General features: G+C 38.9%; 1 protein-coding gene and 1 pseudogene across 2 annotated transcripts in view; one reads left to right on the top strand and one right to left on the bottom strand.

Annotated features, from left to right (window-relative positions):
- The window catches only part of ITGB3BP (integrin subunit beta 3 binding protein), a 90,358-nt gene that overhangs the window by 44,923 nt on the left and 19,196 nt on the right, over positions 1–26,239 (top strand). For both annotated transcript variants that reach the window (XM_060023158.1, XM_060023149.1), the window contains exon 4: positions 9,172–9,241. In XM_060023158.1, coding sequence (XP_059879141.1) covers positions 9,172–9,241 — 70 coding nt within the window. The remainder of the gene's footprint in view (positions 1–9,171; positions 9,242–26,239) is intronic.
- LOC132420843 (keratin, type II cytoskeletal 8 pseudogene) lies at positions 270–1,747 on the bottom strand (annotated as a pseudogene).

The raw sequence follows: 26,239 nt of genomic DNA, 5'->3' as shown, positions 1-26,239 counted from the left end.
CTGTTGTAAATAGTGCTGCAATATACATTGTGGTACATGACTCTTTTGTGTGTGTGTGTGTGTGTTGGCAGAGCCAGCTGAAGCTTTACTCTTGGATTGGCTTTTAGTTGGGGGCGTGAGCAAGATAGGGAGCCCCAGGCAGTTGACTTCCCCCAGGGTGGGCTAAGGACGGGGCTGAGCCTCAGGTCTCTGGTTCTGACACTCCCCCGCACAGCTCCTTCTTGCAGGAGCAAGTGAGTGGGGAGGCTGAGAGGGATCGCAGGAGGCTTTCACTTGGTCAGGACGTCAGAGGACTCAGACACCAGCTTCCCATCATGGGTCTCAATCTTCTTCACAACCACAGTCTTAGAACTGGTACAGCTGAAGGAGCCAGAGCCCCCTCCAGAGCCCAAACTGGACTGGTAGGAGCTCAGGCTGTAGTTGAGGCGAGGGGTCCCGTAGGCTGAGGTCAGTCCACCTGAATACCCACTGGTGGTCTTGGTGTGGATACTCATGTTCTGCATCCCAGACTCCAGCCGGCTCGCCTTGCCCTCCAGCAGCTTGTGGTAGGTGGCAATCTCCACGTCCAGGGCCAGCTTGATGATCATCAGCTCCTGGTACTCACGCAGCTGCTGTGCCATGTCCTGCGTGGCAGTTCTCACAGCAGCCTCCAGCTCAGCCAGCTTGGCCTGAGCATCCTTGATGGCCGGCTCACCACACTGCTCAGCATCAGCAATGGCAGCCTCCAGGGAAGCCCTCTGGCCTTTGAGGCCCTCAATCTCAGCCTGGAGTCGGTTGATGTTCCGGTTCATCTCAGAAATCTCTGTCTTCGTGTGACGGAGGTCATCCCCGTGCTTCCCAGCCAATGTCTGCAGCTCCTCATACTTGATCTGGTACATGGTCTCAGCCTCGGCCTGGCTGCAGTTGGTGATATCCTCATACTGGGTCTTGACCTCGGCGATGATGCCGTCCAGGTCCAGAGAGTGGCTGTTGTCCATGGACAGCACCATGGAGGTGTCAGAAATCTGCGGCTGCATCTCCTCTCCATACAGTTGCCTGTAGAAGTTGATCTATTCAGTCAGCCCTTCCAGGTGGGACTCCAGCTCTACCTTGTTCATGTAAGCTTCATCCACATCCTTCTTGGTGATGACACATTCATTCTCCATGTCTGTGTGCTTTTGGATCTCTTCCTTGTACTTGGTCTTGAAGTCCTCCACCAGCCCCTGCATTTTGCCAAAATCCACCTCCAGCTTCAGCTTCACCTGGGCCACGGTTTCCAACTGATGCCAGAGGTTGTTGATGTAGCTTTCAAACACGTTGTCTGTGTTGCTCCGGGCTGTCTTCTGCTGCTGCAGGAGGTTCCATTTGGTCTCCAAAATCTTATTCTGCTGCTCCAGGTGTCGCACCTTGTCGATGAAGGAGGCAGATTTGTTGTTCAGAGTCTTGATCTGCTCCTTCTCCTGGGTGCGCATGGCCTAGATGTTAGGGTCCACCTCCAGCTTGAGGGGGCTCAGCAGGCCCTGGTTCACTGTGGCAGCTGTGATGCCCCCCAAACCCAGGGCCCCGCCATAACCTCGAGCCAGACTCATGCTGGTGCCCAGGCCACCCCGGAAGTTGCTGCTGCTGCCCACCCGGGAGAAGGCCGAGGAGCTGATGTGGGCACCGACCCACTGGTGTAGGAGCGGCTGCTGAAGGACCGGGGGCTGGAGGTGGACACCTTGTAGAACTTCTGGGTCACCCTGATGGACATGGTGGAGGCTGGAGAGGAGGCGAGGAGGCCGAAGCAGACAGAGACTCGAGGAGTTGAGAAGCTGCTTCTCCCATGACTCTTTGAATTATGGTTTTCTCCAGGTATATGCCCAGTAGTGGGATTGCTGGGTCATATGGTAGTTCTATTTATAGTTTTTTAAGGAACCTCCATACTGTTCTCCATAGTGACTGTATCAATTTACATTCCCACCAACAGTGCAAGAGGGTTCCCTTTTCTCCACACCCTCTCCAGCATTTATTGTTTGTAGATTTTTTGATGACAGCCATTCTGACTAGTGTGAGGTGATACCTCATTGTAGTTTTAATTTGCATTTCTCTAATGATTAGTGATGTTGAGCATCCTTTCATGTGTTTGTTGACAATCTGATATCTTCTTTGGAGAAGTGTCTGTTTAGGTCTTCTGCCCATTTTTGGATTGGGTTGTTTCTATTTTTGATATTGAGCTGCATAAGCTGCTTGTATATTTTGGAGATTAATCCTTTGTCAGTTGCTTCATTTGCAAATATTTTCTCCCATTCTGAGGGTTGTCTTTTCATCTTGTTTATGGTTTCCTTTGCTGTGCAAAAGCTTTGAAGTTTCATTAGGTCGCATTTGTTTATTTTTATTTCCATTTCTCTAGGAGTTGGGTCAAATAGGATGTTGCTGTGATTTATGTCATAGAGTGTTCTGCCTATATTTTCCTCTAAGAGTTTGATAGTGTCTGGCCTTACATTTAGGTCTTCAATCCATTTTGAGTTTATTTTTGTGTATGGTGTTAGGGAGTATTCTAATTTTATTCTTTTACATGTAGCTGTCCAGTTTTCCCAGCACCACTGACTGAAGAGGCTGTCTTTTCTCCATTGTATATTCTTGCCTCCTTTATCAAAGATAAGGTGACCATGTGTGCATGGGTTTATCTCTGGGCTTTCTGTCCTGTTCCATTGATCTATATTTCTGTTTTTTGTGCCAGTACCATACTGTCTTGATTACTGTGCTTTGTAGTATAGTCTGAAGTCAGGGAGCCTGATTCCTCCAGCTCTGATTTTCTTTCTCAAGATTGCTTTGGCTATTTGGGGTCTTTTGTGTTTCCATACAAATTGTGAAATTTTTTATTCTAGTTCTGTGAAAAATGGTTTTGGTAGTTTGATAGGGATTGCATTGAAACTGTAGATTGCTTTGGGTAGTATAGTCATTTTCACAATGTTGATTCTTCTAGTCAAGTGGTATATCTCTTCATCTGTTTGTATCATCTTTAACTTATTTCATCAGTGTCTTACAGTTTTCTGAGTATAGGTCTTTTACCTTTTTAGGTAGGTTTATTCCTAGTTATTTTATTCTTTTTGTTGCAATGGTAAATGGGAGTGTTTCCTTAATTTCTCTTTCATATTTTTCATCATTAGTGTATAGGAATACAAGAGATTTCTGTGCATTAATTTTGTATCCTGCTCCTTTACCAAATCATTGATTAACTCTAGTAGTTTTCTGGTAGCATCTTTAGGATTCTCCATGTATAGTATCATGTCATCTGCAAACAGTGACAGTTTTACTTCTTCCTTTCCAATTTGGATTCCTTTTATTTCTTTTTCTTCTCTGATTGCTGTGGCTAAAACTTCCAAAACTGTGTTGTATAATAGAGGTAAGATTGGGCAACCTTGTCTTGTTCCTGATCTTAGTGGAAGTGGTTTCAGATTTACACCACTGAGAATGATGTTAGCCATGGATTTGTCATATATGGCCTTTGTTTTGTTGAAGTAAGTTCCCTCTATGCTTACTTTCTGGAGAGTTTTTATCATAAATGGGTGATGAATTTTGTAGAAAGCTTTTTCTATATCTATTGAGATTATCATATGGTTTTATCCTTCAATTTGTTAATATTGTGTATCACATTGATTGATTGGCCTATATTGAAGAATCCTTGCATTCCTGGGATAAACCCCACTTGATCATGGTGTATGATCCTTATAATGTGCTGTTGGATTCTCTTTGCTAGTATTTTATTGAGGATTTTTGCATCTATGTTTATCAGTGATATTGGCCTGTAGTTTTCTTTGTTTGTGAGATCTTTGTCTGGTTTTGGTATCAGGGTGATGGTGGCCTGGTAGAATTTGTTGGGGAGTGTTCCTCCCTTTGCTATATTTTGGAAGAGTTTGAGAAGGATAGGTGTTAGCTCTTCTCTAAACGTTTGATAGAATTTGCCTGTGAAGCCATCTGGTCCTGGGCTTTTGTTTGTTGGAAGATTTTTAATCACAGTTTCAATTTCAGTGATTGTGACTGGTCTGTTTATACTTTCTGTTTCTTCCTGATTCAGTCTCAGAAGGTTGTGGTTTTGTAAGAAATTGTCCATTTCTTCCAGGTCGTCCCTTTTATTGGCATATAGTTGCTTGTAGTAATCTCTCATGATCCTTTGTATTTCTGCAGTGTCAGTTGTTACTTCTCCTTTTTCATTTCTAATTCTGTTGATTTGAGTCTTCGCACTTTTCTTTTTGATGAGTCTGGCTAATGGTTTATCAATTTTGTTTATCTTCTCAAAGAACCAGCTCTTAGTTTTATTTATCTTTGCCATTGTTTCCTTCATTTCTTTTTCATTTATTTCGGATCTGATCTTTATGATTTCTTTCCTTCTAATAACTTTGGGGTTTTATTGTTCTTGTTTCTCTCATTGCTTTAGGTGTAAGGTTATATTGTTTATTTGAGATTTTTCTTGTTTCTTGAGGGAGGATTGTGCTGCTCTAAACTTCCCTATTAGAACTGCTTTTGCTGCATCCCATAGGTTTTGGATCATTGTGTTTTCATTGTCATTTGTTTCTAGGTTTTTTTGTTTAGAACTTCATGTTTGTTAAAACCTTTTTTTAAAAAATTTATTTTATTTTATTTATTTTAGGCTGTGTTGGGTCTTCGTTGCTACACGTGGGCTTTCTCTGGTTGCGACAAGCAGGATCTACTCTTCGTTGTGGTGTATGGGCTTCTCACTGCGGTGGCTTCTCTTGTTGCGGAGCACAGGCTCTAGTTGCACAGGCATCAGTAGCTGTGGCTCATGGGCTCAGTAGTTGTGGCTCGTGGGCTGTAAAGCACAGGCTCAGTAGTTGTGGAACACAGCACAGGCTTAGTTGCTCCACAGCATGTGGGATCTTCCCAGACCAGGGCTTGAACCCATGTCCCCTGCATTGGCAGGTGGATTCTTAACCACTGCACCACCAGGGAAGCCCTGTTTCTGGGTATTTTTTTATTTCCTCTTTGATTTCTTCAGTGATCTCTTGGTTATTTAGTAGTGTATTGTTTAGCCTCCATGTGTTTGTATTTTTTACCATTTTTTTCCTGTACTTGATATCTAGTCTCATAGCATTGTGGTTGGAAAAGATACTTGATATGATTTCAATTTTCTTAAATTTACCAAGGCTTGATTTGTGACCCAAGATATCATCTATCCTGGAGAATGTTCCATGAGCACTTGAGAAGAAAGTGTATTCTGTTGGTTTTGGATGGAATGTCCTATAAATAAAAATAAAGTCCATCTTGTTTACTGTGTTATTTAAAGCTTGTGTTTCCGTATTTATTTTCATTTTGGATGATCTGTCCATTGGTGAAAGTGGGGTGTTATAGTCCCCCAGTATGATTGTGTTACTGTCAATTTCCCCTTCTGTAGCTGTTAGCATTTGCCTTATGTATTGAGGTGCTCCTATGTTGGGTGCATGAGTATTTACAATTGTTATATCATCTTCTTGGATTGATCCCTTGATCATTATGTAGTGTCCTTCTTTGTCTCTTCTAATAGTCTTTATTTTAAAGTCTATTTTGTCTGATATGAGAATTGCTGCTCCAGCTTTCTTTTGATTTCCATTTGCATGGAATATCTTTTTCCATTCCCTCACTTTCAGTCTGTATGTGTCCCTAGGTCTGAAGTGGGTCTCTTGTAGACAGCATGTATACAGGTCTTGTTTTTGTATCCATTCAGCCAGTCTGTGTCTTTTTGGTTAGAGCATTTAATCCATATACATTTATGGTAATTATCAATAAGTATGTTCCTATTACCATTTTCTTAATTGTTTGGGGTTTGTTATTGTAGGTCTTTTCCTTCTCTTGTGTTTCCTGCCTAGAGAAGTTCTTTTAGCATTTGTTGTAAAGCTGGTTGCTGGTGCTGAATTCTCTTAGCTTTTGCTTGTCTGTAAAGTTTTAATTTCTCCGTCAAATCTGAGATCCTTGCTGGGTAGAGTAATCTTGGTTGTAGGTTTTTCCCTTCCATCACTTTAAATATGTCCTGCCACTCCCTTCTGGCTTGTAGAGTTTCTGCTGGAAGATCAGCTGTTAACCTTATGCGGATTCCCTTGTATGTTATTTGTTGCTTTTCCCTTGCTGCTTTTAATAGTTTTTCTTTGTATTTAATTTTTGTTTTGTTTTGTTTATGCGGTATGTGGGCCTGTCACTGTTGTGGCCTCTCCCATTGCAGAGCACAGGCTCCGGACGCGCAGACTCAGCGCCCATGGCTCACGGTCCTAGCCGCTCCATGGCATGTGGGATCTTCCCGAACTGGGGCACGAACCCGTGTCCCCTGCATCAGCAGGCGGACTATCAACCACTGCGCCACCAGGGAAGCCCTGTATTTAATTTTTGATAACTTGATTAATAGGTGTTTTGGTGTGTTTCTCCTTAGATTTATCCTGTATGGGACTCTCTGTTTTCAACTATAATCTCTCTCAGTCCCTTTCTTTTTCCCTTCTTCTTCTGGGACCCCTAGAATTCGAATGTTTGTGCATTTAATGTTGTCCCAGAGGTCTCTGACACTGTCCTCAATTCTTTTCATTTTTTTTCTTTATTCTGCTCTGCAGTAGTTATTTCTACTATTTTATCTTCCTGGTCACTTATCCATTCTTTTGCCTCAGTTATTCTGCTATTGATTCCTTCTAGAGAATTTTTAATTTCATTTATTTTGTTGTTCATCATTGTTTGTTTGCTCTTTAGTTCTTCTAGGTCCTTGTTAAACGTTTCTTGTATTTTCTCCATTCTATTTCCAAGATTTTGGTTCATCTTTACTATCATTACTCTGGATTCTTTTTCAGGTAGACTGCCTATTTCCTCTTCATTTGTTTGGTCTGGTGGATTTTTACCTTGCTCCTTCATCTGTGTATTTATTTTTCTGTCTTCTCATTTTGCTTAACTTACTGTGTTTGGGGTCTCCATTTTGCAGGCTTCAGGTTCTTAGTTCCCATTGTTTTTGGTGTCTGCCCCCAGTGGGTAAGGTTGGTTCAGTGGGTTGTGTAGGCTTCCTGGTGGAGGGGACTGGTTCTGGTGGATGAGGCTGGATCTTGTCTTTCTGGTGAGCAGGACTGCATCCAGTGGTATGTTTTGGAGTATCTGTGAACTTATTATGAGTTTAGGCAGCCTCTCTGCTAATGGGTGGGGTTGTGTTCCTGTCTTGCTAGTTGTTTGGCATGGGGTGTCCAGCACTGTAGCTTGCTGGTCATTGAGTGGAGCTGGGTCTTAGTGTTGAGATGGAGATCTCTGGGAGAGCTCTTGCCGATTGATATTATGTGTGGCTATGAGGTCTCTGATGGTCCAATGCCGTGAACTCGGCTCTCCCACCTCAGGGCTCGGGCCTGACACCCGGCCAGAGCACCAAGACCCTGTCAGCAACATAGCTCAGAAGAAAGGGGAGGAAAAAAAAGAAAGTAAGAAAAAATAATTTTTTTAATGAAATAAAATAAAGTTACTAAAATTAAAATTTTTTTTAATTATTAAAATAAGAAAGGTAATTAAGAAAAAAGAAGAAAGCAGCAAAATCAGTAAACAAATCTACCAAAGATAACAAGTGCTGAAAACTAAGATAAACATAAAAATCAGAAACTAGTCAGTCACATACAGCAAACCCCAAGTCTGTAGTTGCTTCCAAAGTCCACTGCCTCAATTTTGGGATGATTTGTTGTCTATTCAGGTATTCCACAGATGCAGGGTACATCAAGTTGATTGTGGAGATTTAATCCGCTACTCCTGAGGCTGAACAGAGAAATTTCCCTTTCTCTTCTTTGTTCGCACAGCTCCTAGGGTTCAGCTTTGGATTTGGCCCTGCCTCTGCATGTATGTCGCCCTCTGGCATCTGTTCTTTGCCCAGAAAGGAGGGGGTTAAAGGAGCAGCTGATTTGGGGGCTCTGGCTCACTCAGGCTGTGGGGAGGGAAGGGTACAGAATGTGTGGTGAGCCTGGGGTGGCAGAGGCCAGCATGACGCTGCAACAGCCCGAGGCATGCCATGTGTTCTCCTGGGGAAGTTGTCCCTGGATCATGGGATCCTGGCAGTGGTGGGCTGCACAGGCTCCCTGGGGCATGGGTGTGGATATTGACCTGTGCTTGCACATAGGATTCTTGGTGACTGCAGCAGCAGCGTTAGTGTCCGGGCTGTCCCTGGTGTCCGGGCTGATAGCCGTGGCTTGCACCTGTCTCTGAAGTTCATTTAGTCAGTGCTCTGAATCTCCTCTCCTTGCGCACCCCGAAACAATGGTCTTTTGACTCTTAGGCAGTTCCAGACTTTTCCTGGACTCCCAGCTAGCTGTGTTGCACTAGCCCCCCTCAGGCTGTGTTCACACAGCCAACCCCAGTCCTCTCCCTGGGATCTGACCTCTGAAGCCGAAGCCGAAGGTCCCAGCCCCACCTGCCCTGGTGGGTGAGCAGACAAGCCTCTTGGGCTGGTGAGTGCTGTCGGCATTGACCCTCTGTGCGGGAATCTCTCTGCTTTGCCCTCTGCACCCCTGTTGCTGTGCTCTCCTCCGTGGCTCCGAAGCTTACCCCTGGCACGCCCTGTCTCCGCCAGTGAAGGGGCTTCCTAGTGTGTGGAAACTTTTCCTCTTTCACAGCTCCCTGCCAGAGGTGCAGGTCTCGTCCCTATTCTTTTGTCTCTGTTTTTCCTTTTGCCCTACGCAGGTATGTGGGGAATTTCTTGCCTTTTGGGAAACTTGAGGTCTTCTGCCAGCGTTCAGTAGGTGTTCTGTAGGAGTTGTTCCACGTGTAGATGTATTTCTGATGTATTTGTGGGTAGAAAGATGATCTCCATGTCTTACTCCTCTACCATCTTGAGGGTCCCTCCTCATGAAAATATTTGATGAAAAACTAATGTATTTTAAACTAATTATATTATCAAAGTGGGTTTATCTAGTTTTTCTTTTTAATATACCAAGCCCCAGTGGAAATTTTATTCAAAAGGTTATTTCTTCTATATAATGTAATCATGAATAAAACATTAGGAGACTGGCAAATTTAAAAAAAACCTACCTATTGAAAAGTTATCCACAATAGTGAAAAAATTTTCTCGTAACAAATTTCAGGATACTTTTTCTTTACCTACTCTTCTTTCATTTGTCAACCCTTTTATTTTCTGTTGAAAAGTTGGTGATTTAAATTCTATTTAAAATTTGACAGTTTTTGCCTTAACTTTACGTTCTTTTTATTGCACACATATAGGAAAGAGGAAAAACTGGAATCACCTCAGTATAACCGAAAGAAAGGAATCTACTACAGAAGACAATGATGAGTAAGTTCGTTGTTGCTGAAATAATATACTCGTGTGTCTTAAAAGAAAAAGGTCATATTTGTTAAAGTGATGATTTAAGATAAATCATTTCTTTGCAGAAATGAATAGTTTATACCTGAGTAGAAGTATTTTTTCTTAAAGAAGTAAAATTCTTTATTTATGATGTGTTTTGCCATGTTCATATGATGGTGATATATGATACCTTTATTTTAATACCCATTTAGCCCAGTTTCCCCAGCCTATGCTTAAGAGACTAGCTTAGGATAAAACTGAGGGAAACACCCTCTTTGGATTTACATGGATGGACAAGTAATACATTGTCTTGGAACATAATTGCTGGTTCAAGAGCTAGGAGCACAGTGAAGCCAGCAGAGTAAGGAATCTAGAGGAACCTAGAAGGCTTATTGGCCATCAGTTATTTTCATATTGGCCTGTCAAGGGTGCCTTGAATGAAGTCATTATGTGTAAAAAGCTACTGCCTATGTATTCTGGGAAGAATATTTATATCTATCCACTGAGGCTGAAAAAATTGAAATAAGCAGAACAGGGGGTTCAAGTTTTAAAGTACTTCATATGTTCAGCTCATTTACCTTTCCAGCTGTATCTTCTGTGTGCCATACAATATGATGGATGGATGGGTAAAGATGAGGAAAATAAAACATCTACCCATTGGGAGCTTATGGTCTCATGTTGTAAGTTAATATATCTACTCTAACTTAGAAATGGGTTATGGGTTATGTTTCGAAATGTTATTTATTTATTTATTTAAATTGAAGTATAGTTGATTTACAATGTTGTGTTAGTTTCAGGTGTACAGCAAAGCAATTGAATTTTATATACATATATGTGTGTGTGTGTGTGTGTGTGTGTATATATGTTATTACAACCTATAGGTTATTACAAGATATTGAATATAGTTCCCTGTGCTATACAGTAGGCCCTTGTTGTTTATTTTATATTGAGTAATGTGAATCTGTTAATCCCAAACTGCTAATTTATCCCTCCCTTCCCCCCACTTTTCCCTTGGTATCCATAAGTTTGTTTTCTATGTCTGTGAGTCTGTTTCTGTTTTGTAAGCAAGTTCATTTGTATCATGTTTTTTTAGATTCCACATATAAGTCATATCATATGATATTTGTATTTCTCTGTCTGACTTACTTTACTTAGTATCATCTCTAGGTCCTTTCATGTTGCTGCAAATGGCATTATTTCATTCTTTTTATGGCTAAGTAATATCCCATTGTGTATATACACCACACCTTGTTTATCCATTCATCTGTCAATGGACATTTAGGTTGCTTTGGTGTCTTGGCTATTGTAAATAGCACTGCAATGAACATTGGGGCGCATGTATCCTTTCAAACCATGTTTTTATCTGTATATATGTCCAGGAATGGGATTGCTAGATCATATGGTAGCTCCATTTTTAGTTTTTTAAGGAACCTCCATACTGTTCTCCATAGCAGCTATACCACTTCACATTCCCACCAACAGTGTAGGAGGGTCCCTTTTCTCCACACCCTCTCCAGCATTTATTACTTGTAGACTTTCTGATGATGGCCATTCTGACCGGTGTGAGGTGCTTTCTCATTGTAGTTTTGATGTGCATTTCTCTAGTAATTAGCGATGTTGAGCATCTTTTCATGTGCCTCTTCGTCATCTGTATGTCTTCTTTGGAGAAATGTCTATTTAAGTCTTCTGCCCCTTTTTTGATTGGGTTGTTTGTTTTTTTGTTATTGAGCCACATGAGCTCTTTGCAAATTTTGGAGACTAATCCCTTGTTGGTCGCATTGTTTGCAAATATTTTCTCCCATTCTGTGGGTTGTCTTTTCGTATTGTTTATGGTTTCCTTTGCTGTGCAAAAGCTTTTAGGTTTAATTAGGTCCCATTTGTTTAATTTAGTTTTTATTACCATTACACTAGGAGTCAGCTTGAAAAAGATACTGCTGCGATTTATGTCAAAGAGTGTTCTGCCTGTGTTTTCCTCTGTGAGTTTTATAGTATCCAGTCTTACATTTAGATCATAAATACATTTTAGTTTTGTATATGGTGTTAGAGAATGTCCTAATTTCATCTTTTTACATGTAGTTGTTCGGTTTTCTCATCACCACTCATTGAAGAGACTGTCTTTTCTCCATTGTATATTCTTGCCTCCTTTGTTGTAGATTAATTGATCATACGTGCGTGGGTTTATTTCTGGTCTCTCCTGTTCCATTGATCTGTGTGTCTGTTTTTGTGCCAGTACTATACTGTTTTGATGACTGTAGCTTTACAGTATAGCCTGAAGTCAGGGAGCCTGCTTCCTCCAGCTCCATTCTTTCTCAGGATTGTTTTGGCTCTTCAGAGTCTTTTGTGTTTCCATACAAATTTTTAAATTACTTGTTCTAGTTCTGTGAAAAATGCTATTGGTAATTTGATAGGGATTGCTCTGAATCTGTAGATTTCCTTGGGTAGTATGGTCATTTTAGCAATATTGAGTCTTCCAATCCAGGTGTACAGTATGTGTTTCTGTTTGTGTCATCTTCAGTTTCTTTCATCAGGGTCTTATTGTTTTTGGAGTACAGGTCTTTTTCCTCCTTTGGTAGGTTTATTCCTGGGTATTTTATTCTGTTGGATGTGCTGGTAAATGGGATTGTTTAATTTCTCTTTCATTGTTAGTGTATAGAAATGCAACAAATTTCTGTATATTAATTTTGTATCCTGCAACTTTACCAATTTATTGATGAGCTCTAGTAGTTTTATGGTGGCATCTTTAGGATTTTCTAGGTATAGTATCATGTCATCTGTAAACAGTGACAGTTTTACTTCTTTTACTTCATTTCCAATTTGGATTACTTTTATTTGTTTTTCTTCTCTGATTGCTGTGGCTAGGACTTCCAAAATTATGTTGAATAAAAGTGGCAAGAGAGGGCATCCTTGTCTTCTTCCTGATCTTAGAGGAAATGCTTCCAGCTTTTCACTGTTGAGTATGATATTAGCTGTGGGTTTGTCATATGTGGCCTGTATTATGTTGAGGTATATTCCCTCTACGCCCACTTTCTGGAGAGTTTTTATCATAAATGGATGTTGAATTTTATCAAAAGCTTTTTCTGCATCTATTGAGATGATCACATGCTTTTTATTATTCATTTGTTAATGTGTTTCATGTTGATTGATTTGCTGATATTGAAAAATCCTTGCATCCCTGGGATAAATTCCACTTGATCATGATGTATGATCCTTTTAATGTATCATTGGATTTGGTTTGCTCATATTTTGTTGAAGATATTTACATGTGTGTATTGGCATGTAATTTTCTTTTTTTGTGATATGTTTGTCTGGTTTTGGTATCAGAGTTACATTGACTTCATAGAATGAGTTCAGTAGTGTTCCTTCCTCTGCAATTTTTTGAATGGTTTCAAAAGGGTCAGTTTTAACTCTTGTCCAGATGTTTGGTAGAATTTGCCTATGAAGCCATCTGATCCTGGACTTTTGTTTTTTGGTAGTTTTTAAATTACTGTTTCAATTTCAGTAGTTGTGATTGGTCTGTTCATATTTTCTATTTCTTTCTGGTTCAATCTTGGGTCTGAGTGTTTTTTAAATCATTTGAGTGAACCTTAGAATGCATTTTCCATACAAATTGTGTTGTTATTTGAGGTTATAACCTCAAGTCAGGGCTACAAGTCTATTTTTTTCATAATGTAGGTGAAGTATAGTATTAATCAGTAGTAGTCTAGATAAAAAGATATGGAGAGTGCCACTTAGAGTACAGTAGGGACAAAGGCAAGAGTTTTCTCAAAGAGGTGTCCTTCTTTGACAGCTTCATCTATCACCTGTACCCCTTTATCTGTTTTTATAGCTGCTTTCCCTAGCCATACTCCCCCCAGTTCCAAATATTTTCATGTGCCCTATCCCACAGATATTTTTGTTGTCAATTACCATTCCTCCTTCCTCTAACCGAAGTTCCAGTTTCCTTGGTGAAACCAATCTCAACTAGATATTAAGTGAGAAGCATTATTGTTTTGTTTAACTCATTTAATATATTTTGAAAGAGACAGTAGATGTACATAATAAGAACTCAAACTGTACAAAGGGATATATAGAAAGCAAGTAACAATTTTTGAATCACATATATAATCTTGTGTTTGAAAGCAGTTACCTGCTAAACCAAATTAATCTCTGATACAGTTGTATGAAGTATAACAAACTTAGAAGTAAAAGTAGACAGGAAATGAGAAAGTATTTTTGGACAGTAGTGATACCATGTAAGCAAACCAGACTTACCTGTTGCTTTCCCCTGAATCAGCTCCACTCAAGCTATCCTAAGTTTTCATAGTGTTTTTCCTTTTTTCTTCTGAACCCATCAATCTGCTTACAGCTTGACATTTTTTTTAACTTTTTATTTTATATTGGAGTATAGTTGATTAACAATGTTGTGTTAGTACAACAGAGTGATTCAGTTATACATATACACAGTAGCTCCCATAGCAGTGAGCTTTCAAGTAGCAAGGGAGGAGCAAGAAACTTTGTTATGGGTCACTTAGGAATTTGCCAGTATTTATTTAATTTCCCTCAATATTTGTTTCTAAAGATCCCTGTTATTTATGTATATCACTCCATGACTTGGTGTTAGAATTAATGAATTTAAGTACAAGCCAAGATATCTTACAATGTATAAAAATTATGTGTTTCTGATTGTTTTTTTCCACCCATCATAAAATTACTCAGACCTAGTCAATAGAGCTGTTTTATTAGCTTTAGTAATAAGCTCTTTATTTATTCCATTTGTTTAGATTTGTTTTATTATTTTGTAAAACCATTCCAAAGACTTGGATTTTTTAAAACCTGAAATTAAACCAAACATTTTGTACTTTTAGATCAATTTTAAATGATTATAACATTTTATGTTTTGTTTTGGCAATTGCATTAGGTTATGGTTTTCCAGAGAAACAGAACCAATAGCAAATGTACATACATATAGTAATATAATAATAACAATAAAAATTATTAATGATGTAATAATTATTAATTAATAATAGATTAATAATGAATTATATATACAATTACCTATATAGATAGATTTATTATGAGGAATTGACTCATACAATTATGGAGGTTAAGTCCTACCATGTACCATCAGCAAGCTGGAGGTCCAGGAAAGCCAGTGGTATAATTTCAGTCTAAGACTAAAGGCCTGACGACCAGGGAAGCCAATGGTGTAAAATCTCAGTTCAAGGGCAGAAGAGCAATATCCCAGCTAAAGCAGGCAAGCAGGGAACCCATCCTCCCTTCCTCTGCTTTTTCTTCTATTCAGACCCTCAGTGGATTGTATGATGCCCACCCACATTGGGGAAGGCAATTTACTGAGCCAGTATTAATTACTAAGACGGTTGCATAGCAGTGATTTTCTAATCCCATCATTCTTTTCTGTTAGCTGGCCTTTTTGAAAGTCATGAGTTCATAGTGATATAGTGTCTTTCCTTGCCTTCCCCCTTTCCATATTTGCACTCCTTTTCAAACAGTAGATCTCTGGCTTCTATTAGCAGCAGTCCATTTGCACACTTGCTTATTCCTACAGTATATACAAAATGGTTTCAAAATTCCTGCACTGATAAAAACAAACCTGCAAAAGCATTTTTGTTTGCATTCTTTTTTGTCTTTAGTTTGAAGGTATATAGTCAAATTACTGTGTTCAGAACTACTTGGATTAGTTCTCCATATGAACTACTTCCATATGAAGTAGTAAGGTTAGCTTGTTGATGTTTATATGCAATTTTGATATTTTTTTCTCATCCTTTTTTATTTTTGTTTTTTGACTGTGTAAAACAACTGATATGGTTCCAAAAGTCAAAACTTTACAAAAACGTATACATAGAGATGTGTTACTATTCCCTGCTGCATTCCTTCTGTGTAGTCCCTATAAGTAACCAAATTAATTAGTTTCTGGTTTACCTTTCATATGTTTATTTTTATAAAATTAAGCCATTTCATTTATTTTATCTCATTTCTCTTCTTATACAAAGATGGCATACAATTTATACTCTTTCATACTTCGCTCTTTCCACTTACAAATATGTCCTGAAATCACTGCCTGTTAATCGACTTGGCAAGTTTTAAATGTAAGAATTCTCCAGCAGGAAAATATAGTTCCATGTTTTAAAATTTCCATGTAAATTTTTTTTTCCCAGAAAACAAGCAATTAGTGACATGTCAATAAAGCTCAATATGTCAATAAAATTTGTTTATAAATTAAACAAACACCTACACATTAATATTTCATGTGAACTTCTATATTCTTTATTCTCTAAAAGGAAAATATATAATTCACTGCCATTGGTTTTTCTTCCTCTTCGCAATTTTTGCTGCTGCTGGCACTGCTACAAAAAATGCAGTAATGGTGACTGTCCTTCTATAAAGTTTGTTTTCATATAATTGTAGGTTTTTCATTTTGAGAAGTAAAACATAGATCATGTGTACCTTTTACCCACTTTCCTGACATGATAACATCTTCCAAAGCTGTAGTACAATATCAGAACCAGGAAATTGATGTTGATACAATGCACCAATCTTTGTTCAGTTTTCTAAATTTTACAATACATATTCATTTGTATATGTGTGTATATGTTCTGTGCAATTTTATCACATATGTAGGTTCACGTATCCACCACCACAGTCAAGATACAGAATAGTCCTGTCACCACAAGGATCCCTCCTGCTGTATAAAGTGTATTTTTAATCACTTTTATTTTATTTAATAAAATATTTTATTTATTTTATTTTATTCTCTTATAGGCAGAAGAGTAACTTTTATTTCTATACTAATCCAAATAAGACCTTTTTAAAAGTAATGTTACACCAGAAATGGGTTTTGTTTTTTGTTTTTTATCTATACAATTTAATTGTGGCAAGTAACCACATTTCAGAATTCTAATTTTCTCTTTACTGTATTTTAAGTATTTAATCAAAGAGCAAGAATACTGACTTATGGATCATTTTCTGCTTAAATGAGGGTCTCTGGGGGTAAGTTAGTTGAAAATGTTTATCAAAAGCTTAGGATGAAGATATAGTTATGCCTATATTCTGTAGGTGATCAAAGACTAAGAGGAAACCAGTATTTACTTTTATTTTCAACTGTTTAAAATTCTTGAAAGGAAAGAATGAAAACTTTCCTCCAAACATCAGTAACAAGACAACCATGGTCACTTTCCCCACTGGTATTCAATATTTTACTGAAAATTCTAGCCAGAGCAATTAGATAAGAAAAAGAATGAAAAGGCATCCAACTGGAAAAGAAGAAATAAAACTATCTCTGTTTGCAGATGACATGATCCTATAGAGAGAGACTCCCGAAGAATGCACAAGAAACTGCTAGTATTAATAAACAAATTCAGCAAAATTACAGGGTATATGATCAACACACAAAAATCAATTGTGTTTCTATACACCTGCAGTAAACAATTTGAAAAGGAAATGAAGGAGGCAATTCTATTTACAGTAGCATTTAAAAGAATAAAATACCTAGGAATAAGTTTAACCAAAGAGGTGAAAGACTTGTACACTGGAAACTGCAAAGTATTGCTGAGAGAAATTAAAGAAGACCTAAATAAATGGAAAGACAGCCTGTGTTCATGGGCAGAAGATTTAATTTGTTAAGATGTCAATACCTCTACCCAAAGTGATCTACAGATTCAGTGTAATGCCTATCAAAATTCTACACCATGTACAAAAATTATTCAGTCATAAAAAGCAATGAGGTTCTGATACATGCTACAAACACAATGAACCTTGAAAGCATATTGTAAGTGAAATAAGCCAAATGCAAAAGGACAAACATTGGGGCTTCCCTGGTGGCGCAGTGGTTGAGAGTCTGCCTGCCAATGCAGGGGACACGGGTTCGAGCCCTGGTCTGGGAAGATCCCACATGCCGCGGAGCAACTGGGCCCGTGAGCCACAAATACTGAGCTCTGTGCGTCTGGAGCCTGTGCTCCGCAGCAAGAGAGGCCGCGACAGTGAGAGGCCCGCGCACCGCGATGAAGAGTAGCCCCCACTTGCCACAACTAGAGAAAGCCCTCGCACAGAAATGAAGACCCAACACAGCCAAAAATAAATAAATGAATAAATAAATTTAAAAAAAAAAAAAAAGGACAAACATTATACAATTCCAATTATATGCAATATCTAGAATAGACAACTTCAAAGAGACAGAAAGTAGATCAGAGATTACCAGAGGCTAAGGGTTATTGCTTAATGTTACAGAGTTTCTGTTTGTGGTAATAGAATAGTTTTGAAAATAGATAGTAGTGATGGTTGTACGATGTTGTGAATGTAACTAGTACCACTGAATTGTAGACTTTAAAATGATGAAAATGGCAAATCTTATATATATTTTGCCACAATAAGAAAAAAATTTTTCCATTTAAAACCAGCTACAGGGACTACTTGAATATGCATTGTCTGGCAAGAAAGCAGAGTAGAAGGATGTGAACTCACGCCTTCTTACAAAAACATCAAAATCACAACTAACTGCTGAACAACCATCAACAAAAAATGCTGGAACCTACCAAAAAAGATACCGTACATCCAAAGACAAAGAATATGCCACAACAAGATGGTAGGAAGGGCACAATCACGATAAAATCAAATTCTAAACCTTCCTGGTGGGTGACCCACAAACTGGAAAATAATTATACCACAGAAGTTCTCCCACAGGAGTGGAAGTCCTGAGCCCCACGTCAGGCTTCCCAGCCTGGGGGTCTGGCAACGGGAGGAGAATCTGGCTTTGAAGACCAGTGGGTTTTGATCGCAGGAATTCCACAGGACTGGGGGAAACAGAAATTCCACTCTTGGAGGGCACACACAAGGTCTCATGCACCAGGAGCCAGGGAAAAAAAGCAGTAACCTCATAAGAGACTGGGCCAGACCTACCTGCTAGTGTTGGAGTGTCTCCCGCCAAGGCGGGGGGTGACTGTAGCTCACTGCAGGGACAAAGACACTGGCAGCAGCAGTTCTGGCAAGTACATATTACCATGCGCCCTCCTGGAGGTCGCCATTTCCTCCCCAAGACCTAGCCCCACCCAACAGCCCATAGGTTCTAGTGCTGGGACACACTAGGCCATACAACCAACAGGGCAGGAACGTAGCCCCACCCACCAGCAGTCAGGCTGCTTAAAGTCTTCCTGAGCACGGCCCTGCCCACAAGAGGGCAAGAACCAATAAACCTACCTAAGGAGACAAAAGACATGTAGTCTGAAAGCTATAAGAAGCTGATGAAAGAAATCAAAGGTGGCATAAACAGATGGAAATATATACCACGTACTTGGATTGGAAGAATCGATATTGTCAAAATGATTATACTATCCAAGGCAATCTACAGATTCAGTGCAATCCCTATCAAATTACCAATAGCATTTTTCACAGAACTAGAATCAAAAAATCTTAAAATTTGTATGGAGACACAAAAGACCCTGAATAGCCAAAGCAATCTTTTTTTTTTTTTTTTTGTGGTACGTGGGCCTCTCACTGTTGTGGCCTCTCCCGTTGCGGAGCACAGGCTCCGGATGCGCAGGCCCAGCGGCCATGGCTCATGGGCCCAGCCGCTCCGCGGCATGTGGGATCCTCCCGGACCGGGGCACGAACCCGCGCCCCTCGCATTGGCAGGCGGACTCTCAACCACTGCACCACCAGGGAAGCCCCAAAGCAATCTTGAGAAAGAAAAACAGAGCTGGAGGAATCAGTCTCCCAGACTTCAGACTATACTACAAAGGTACAGTCATCAAAGCAGTATAGTACTAGCACAAAAACAGAAATATAGGTCAATGGAACAGGATAGAAAGCCCAGAAATAAACCACACACTTATAGTCGATTAATCTATGACAGAGGAGGCAAAACTATACAATGGAGGAAAGATAGTCTCTTCAATAAATGATGCTGGGAAAACTGGACAGCAACATATAAAAAAATGAAATTAGGACATTCTCCAACACCATATACAAAAATAAACTCAAAATGAATTAAAGACCTAAATGTAAGACTGGGTACTATAAAACTCTTAGAGGAAAACATAGGCAGAACACTCTTCGACATAAATTGCAGCAATATCTTTTTTGAGCTGACTCCTAGTGTAATGGAAATAAAAACTAAAATAAACAAATGGGACCTAATTAAACCTAAAAGCTTTTTCACAGCAAAGGAAACCATAAACAATACGAAAAGACAACCCACAGAATGGGAGAAAATATTTGCAAACAATGCGACCAACAAAAGATTGTCTCCAAAATTTACAAAGAGCTCATGTGGCTCAATAACAAAACAAACAACCCAATCAAAAAATGGGCAGAAGACCTAAATAGACATTTCTTCAAAGAAGACATACAGATGACCAAGAGACACATGAAAAGATGCTCAACATCGCTAATACTAGAGAAATGCACATCAAAACTACAATGAGAAATCACCTCACACTGGTCAGAATGGCCATCATCAGAAAGTCTACAAGTAATAAATGCTGGAGAGGGTGTGGAGAAAAGGAACCCTCCTACACTGTTGGTGGGAATGTAAAGTGGTACAGCTGCTATGGAGAACAGTATAGAGGTTCCTTAAAAAACTAAAAATAGAGCTACCATATGATCTAGCAATCCCACTCCTGGGCATATATCCAGAGAAGAACATGGTTTGAAAGGATACATGCGCCACAGTGTTCATTGCAGTGCTATTTACAATAGCCAAGACATGGAAGCAACCTAAATGTCCATTGACAGATGAATGGATAAAGTAGGTGTGGTACATATATACAATGGAATATTACTCAGCCATTAAAAAGAATGAAATAATGCCATTTGCAGCAACATGGATGGACCTGGAGATTATCATACTAAGTGAAGTAAGTCAGACAGAGAAAGACAAGTATCATATGAAATTGCTGATATGCAGAAACTAAAAAAAAATGATACAAATGAACTTATTTATAAAACAGAAACAGACTCACAGACCTAGAGAGAGAACTTATGGTTACCAGGGCAGAAGGATAGGAGGGAGGGATAGATTGGGAATTTGAGACTGACATGTACACACTGCTATATTTAAAATGGATAACCTTGGTCAGCTAATCTATGACAGAGGAGGCAAGGATATACAATGGAGAAAAGACAGTCTCTTCAGTAAGTGGTGCTGGGAAAACTGGATGGCTACATGTAAAAGAATGAAATTAGAACACTCCCTAACACCATACACAAAAATAAACTCAAAATGGATTAGAGAACTAAATGTAAGACCAGACACTATATGTAAGACACTAAATGTAAGACCAGACACTAAATGTAAGACACTAAATGTAAGGCCAGACACTATAAAACTCTTAGAGGAAAATATAGGAAGAATACTCTTTGACATAAATCACAGCAAGATATTTTTGGATCCACCTCCTAGAGTAATGGAAATAAAAACAAAAATAAACAAATGGGACCTAATGAAACTTCAAAGCTTTTGCACAGCAAAGGAAACCATAAACAAGACGAAAAGACAGCCCTCAGAATGGGAGAAAATATTTGCAATCGAATCAATGGACAAAGGATTAATCTTCAAAATATATAAATAGCTCATGCAGCTCAATATTAAAAAAACAAACAACCCAATCCAAAAATGGGCAGAAGACCTAAATAGACATTTCTCCAAAGAAGACAGCACATGAAAAGCTGCTCAACATCACTAATTATTAGAGAAATGCAAATCAAAACTACAGTGAGGGGCTTCCCTGGTGGCGCAGTGGTTGAGAGTCCTCCTGCTGATGAAGGGGACACGGGTTCGTGCCCCGGTCCGGGAGGATCCCACGTGCCACAGAGTGGCTGGGCCCGTGAGCCATGGCCGCTGAGCCTGCACATCCAGAGCCTGTGCTCCGCAATGGGAGAGGCCACAGCAGTGAGAGGCTCACGTACCAAAAAAAAAAAAAAAAAAAAAAATCTACAGTGAGGTAGGCTTCCCTGGTGGTGCAATGGTTAAGAATCCACCTGCCAATGCAGGGGACATGGGTTCAAGCCCTAGTCTGGGAAGATCCCACATGCCGCGGAGCAACTAAGCCCAGGCGCCACAACTCCTGAGCCTGCACTCTAGAGCCCACGAGCCACAACTACTGAAGCCTAGAGCCTGTGCTCCGCAACAAGAGAAGCCACCACAATGAGAAGCCTGTGCATGGCAACAAAGAGTAGCCCCGGCTCGCCGCAACTAGAGAAAACCCACGCACAGCAACAAAGACCCAAAGCAGCCAAAAATAAATTAAATAAATAAATAAATTTATAAAAAACAAACAAAACTACAATGAGGTATCACCTCACACCAGTTAGAATGGGCATCATCAGAAAATCTACAAACAACAAATGCTGGAGAGGGTGTGGAGAAAAGGGAACCGTCTTGCACTGTTGGTGGGAATGTAAATTGATACAGCCACTATGAAGAACAGTATGGAGGTTCCTTAAAAAACTAAAAATAGAATGACCATATGACCCAGCAATCCCACTACTGGGCATATACCCAGAGAAAACCATAATTCAAAAAGACACATGCACCCCAATGTTTATTGCAGCACTGTTTACAATAGCCAGGTCGTGGAAGCAACCTAAATGCCCATTGACAGACGAATGGATAAAGATGATGTGGTACATATATACAGTGGAATATTACTCAGCCATAAAAAGGAACGAAATTGGGTCATTTGTTGCGACATGGTTGGATCTAGAGACCGTCATACAGAGTGAAGTAAGTCAGAAAGAGAAAAACAAATATTGTATATTAGCACATATATGTGGAACCTAGAAAAATGGTACAGGTGAATTGGCTTGCAGGGCAGAAATTGAGACACAGATGTAGAGAACAAACAAACGTATGGACACCAAGGGGGGAAAGCGGTGGGGGTGGGGGTGTGATGAATTGGGCGATTGGGATTGACATGTATACACTGATGTGTATAAAGTGGATGACTAATAAGAACCTGCTGTATAAAAATATAAATAAAATTTAAAAATTAAAAATAAAATAGATAACCCACCAGGACCTACTGTATAGCACAGGGAACTCTGCTCAGTATTCTGTAATAACCTAAATGGGAAAAGAATTTGAAAAAGAATAGATGCATGTGTATGTATAACTGAATCACTTTGCTGTAAACCTGAAACTAACACAACATTGTTAATCAACTATACTCCAAAATAAAATTTAAAAAGAGAAAAACAGCTACAGGAACAGCTAAAGAAAACCTTCCTGAGAAAGCTTTTGCGAATATAATGGAATAAATAGACCTAAATACAGGAAAAAAATTCTTTTGATAAGAAATGTCCAATTTTTTATATTGTCTAGATTTTTTATTTAACCAGTCTTTCTTCAGAGAAAAATGCCATTAATTAATTTTGATGTGCATAAGAATCTCCTGGAAAACGTATTTCTAGGCCCCATCTAGTGATATTCTTGATTAGTAGATCTTGAATGCAGCCTATTTTTTAAAAAGTTGTATCTTTACCAGTCTCACCAAGGAATTTTGATGCCAGTGGTGAGTTACACTTTGGGAAATATTATTATAAACATAGGTCAGAAACACCTCAGTTCAGCATCTTTTCATGTGCCAGTTGGACATCTGTGTCTTCTTTGAAAAAATGTCTATTCAGCTTCTCTGCTCATTTTTTAATCAGTTTTTTGTTGTTGTTGAGTTGTATGCGTTCTTTATATATTTTGGATATTAACCCCTTATTGAATATATGATTTACAAATATCTTCTCACATTCAGTAGGCTGCATTTTCATTTTGTTGATGGTTTCCTTTGGTGTGCAGAAGCTTTTTAGTTTGATGTAGTCCCATTGATGTATTTTTGCTTTTGTTTCCCTTGCCAGAGAAGATATATCTAGAAAGATATTGCTAAGACCGATGTCAAAAGAGTATACTGTCTAATACACAGTTGGTGGGAATGTAAATTGGTGTAGCCACTTTGGAAAACAGTATGGCGATTCCTCAGAAAATTAAGAATAGGACTACCATAGGATCCAGTTATCCCATTTCTGAGTATTTAACCAAAGAATACAAAAATACTAGTTAAAAAAAATATATGCACCCTTATGTTCATTACAGCATTATTTTACAGTAGCCAAGCTATAGAAATAACTTAAGTGCCCATCAGTGGATGAATGGATAAAGAAGATGTGGCATAGCATATATATATATATATATATATATACAATGGAATACTACTCAGCCATAAAATAAAAAGATGAAGTCTTGCCATTTGTGATAACATGGATGGACCTTGAGGGTATATAGTAAGTGAAATAAGTCAGAGAAAGACAAATACAACATGATTTCACTCATATGTGGAATATAAAAGACAGAGAAACAAAAAACCAGAATAAATGAACTAAACAAAACAAACATGTAGATACAGAGAACAGAGTAGTGGTTACCAGAAGGGAGGGACAGAGGGAGGGCAAAATGGATAAAGGGAATCAACTGTATGGTGACAGATGGAAACTAAATTTTTGGTGGTAAGCACACTGTAGTGAATACAGAAGTGGAAGTATAAGGTTGTACACATGAAACATATAATTTTATAAACCAATATTACCTCAAAGTAAAGAGAAAAAAAACCACCTGGGTTCAAGTCCTGACTGTGCTCCTTATTGTGTACCCTTGAATAATTAAATAATTTATTTGTGCTTCAGTTTCCATACCAATAAAATGGAGATAATATTTACCACAGAGAGTTGCTTTTTTGTTGTTGTTGTTTTAATTTATTTACTTTTATTTATTTTTGGCTGTGTTGGGTCTTCGTTGCTACGCGTGGGCTTTCTCTAGTTAGGGTGAGCAGGGGCTACTTTTCGTTGCAGTTTGAGGGCTTCTCATTGCAGTGGCTTCTCGTTGCGGAGCATGGGCTCTAGGCGTGCTGGCTTCAGTAGTTGTGGCTTGTGGACTCTATAGTTGTGGCTCGCGGGCTCTAGAGCACAGGCTTAGTAGTTGTGGTGCACGGGCTTAGTTGCTCCACGGCATGTGGGATCTTCCCGGACCAGAGTTCGAACCCGTGTCCCCTGCATTGGCAGGCGGATTCTTAACCACTGCACCACCAGGGAAGTCCCCAGAGAGTTGTTTTAAAGATTAAACAGGATACAGCTTGTAAAGTAATAAATACAATGCCTTGTATTTGGAAAGAACTCAAAAAATGTTAGCAATATATTTCATTTTTATAATCCAGCTATCATCATCCAAAATAATTTAGATGAATAGAGTTAGGTAAGTAGAGGTTCAGTGATGGATTAACCTTTTTCTGTATAAGACATTTTTTTAACATCTTTATTGGAGTATAATTGCTTTACAATGGTGTGTTAGTTTCTGCTTTATAACAAAGTGAATCAGCTATACATATATCCCCACATCTCCTCCCTCTTGCGTCTCCCTCCCACCCTCCCTATCCCACCCCTCTAGGTGGTCACAAAGCACCCACCTGATCTCCCTGTGCTATGCAGCTGCTTCCCACTAGTTATCTATTTTACATTTGGTAGTGTATATATAATATTGTGAGAATGAAGAAAAACTTGTTCATTAAACTTATTGTGGTAATCGTTTCATTATGTAGGAAGGTCAAATCATTATGCTGTACACCTTATACTTAAATAGTGCTGCATGTCAGTTATATCTCAATAAAATTGAAAGAAAAATTAAAATAAATTTTATAAAAAGAAAATCTTGAGGATTTTATCCCTGTTATGTACATGCAGTTCTCAGGTTTCTTGAGATTTTATAAAAATACAGTCTCTTATGGGTAGTGACTTTCAGATAAGTTTTTAGTAATGGAATTAATTAAGAGTTCACTTGTGGCCTTTGAGAGTATAGTGTTAGTAGAGGAGTAAGGCAGAAATCTGAATATTTGAATTTAATTTCAGGATGGAGGAAGTGGAGATTGATCTAGACCATTATTTTGAGCAATGGTTTGTAAAAGAGAGAATATTCATTAAGTAAGAGTTAAAAGCATCAGGGGCCCAGCAAAATCATATATGTACTCGTAATATTGACCAACAGTAGTGCTGTAAGTTTTCTCTAGCACTCACAGCTTGGGCCAGGAATGAAGAAAACAAATAGGTAGGAAATCCAGGATTACGTATTAGACACCCATGTGTGTGGCAGAAGGTTAAGGGACTGAGAAAATTTTCTTATTCTTCAAGTTTTTTCCAGCTTAATTGAAGTATAATTGGCAAATAAAATATATATATTTAAAGTGTATAACATGATGATTTGATATATGTATACATTGTGAAATAATTATGACAGTAAGGTTAATTAACATATTTACCATCTCACATAGTTACCTTGTTTTCTTGGTGGTGAGAATGCTTAAGATCTACTCTTCTTATCAATTTGAAGTATACAATATAGTATTTTTTAACTATAGCTACCGTGCTGTACATGAGATCCCCAGAACTTATTCATCTTATACATGAAGACTTGTACACTTTGACCAGCATCTCCCTGTATCCCCCACCCAGCTTTCTCAGTGATGCAACAAACATGAACTATGAAGTCTATGATTAGAAGGACGTAAAAGAAAGAAAAAAATAAAAGATGAGCATATTTCACTTGGATCTAGGAATGGATCTTTAATGGACTAGGTCTTTTTTATTTTATTCATTGATCCATCAGATAATATCTACCATACTACAGACACCATGCTAGGTAACTTGGTTTATAACGTAAACAAGTAGAGCCTGTCCTTGCCTTCATGGAACTTACAGTCTGGTGAGGAAGACAGATGCCAAACAATTGGAAGTTACAGAAAGGGGGAAATCAGGATCTTTAAAGACCATTATGGCTTTTAGACGTTTCTCCTCTTCTCTCACTACACCCACAGTGCCTGCACAGTTAATACAGTAGGCACCATGAGTCGCATGCCAGGGAATCTTGAAGACATTAGTGGGCTCCTTTCCTATCTCCTTTGCCTCCCTTCTTCCACATCTAGAATGGCACAGCAACAGCTGAGTTAATGCTTGCTAACCACC

Source organism: Delphinus delphis, chromosome 1 (assembly GCF_949987515.2).
Source record: "Delphinus delphis chromosome 1, mDelDel1.2, whole genome shotgun sequence".
Lineage (NCBI taxonomy): Eukaryota > Metazoa > Chordata > Mammalia > Artiodactyla > Delphinidae > Delphinus > Delphinus delphis.
Note: the sequence above shows the minus strand (reverse complement) of the source record. Positions and strands in the feature narration are given on the sequence as shown.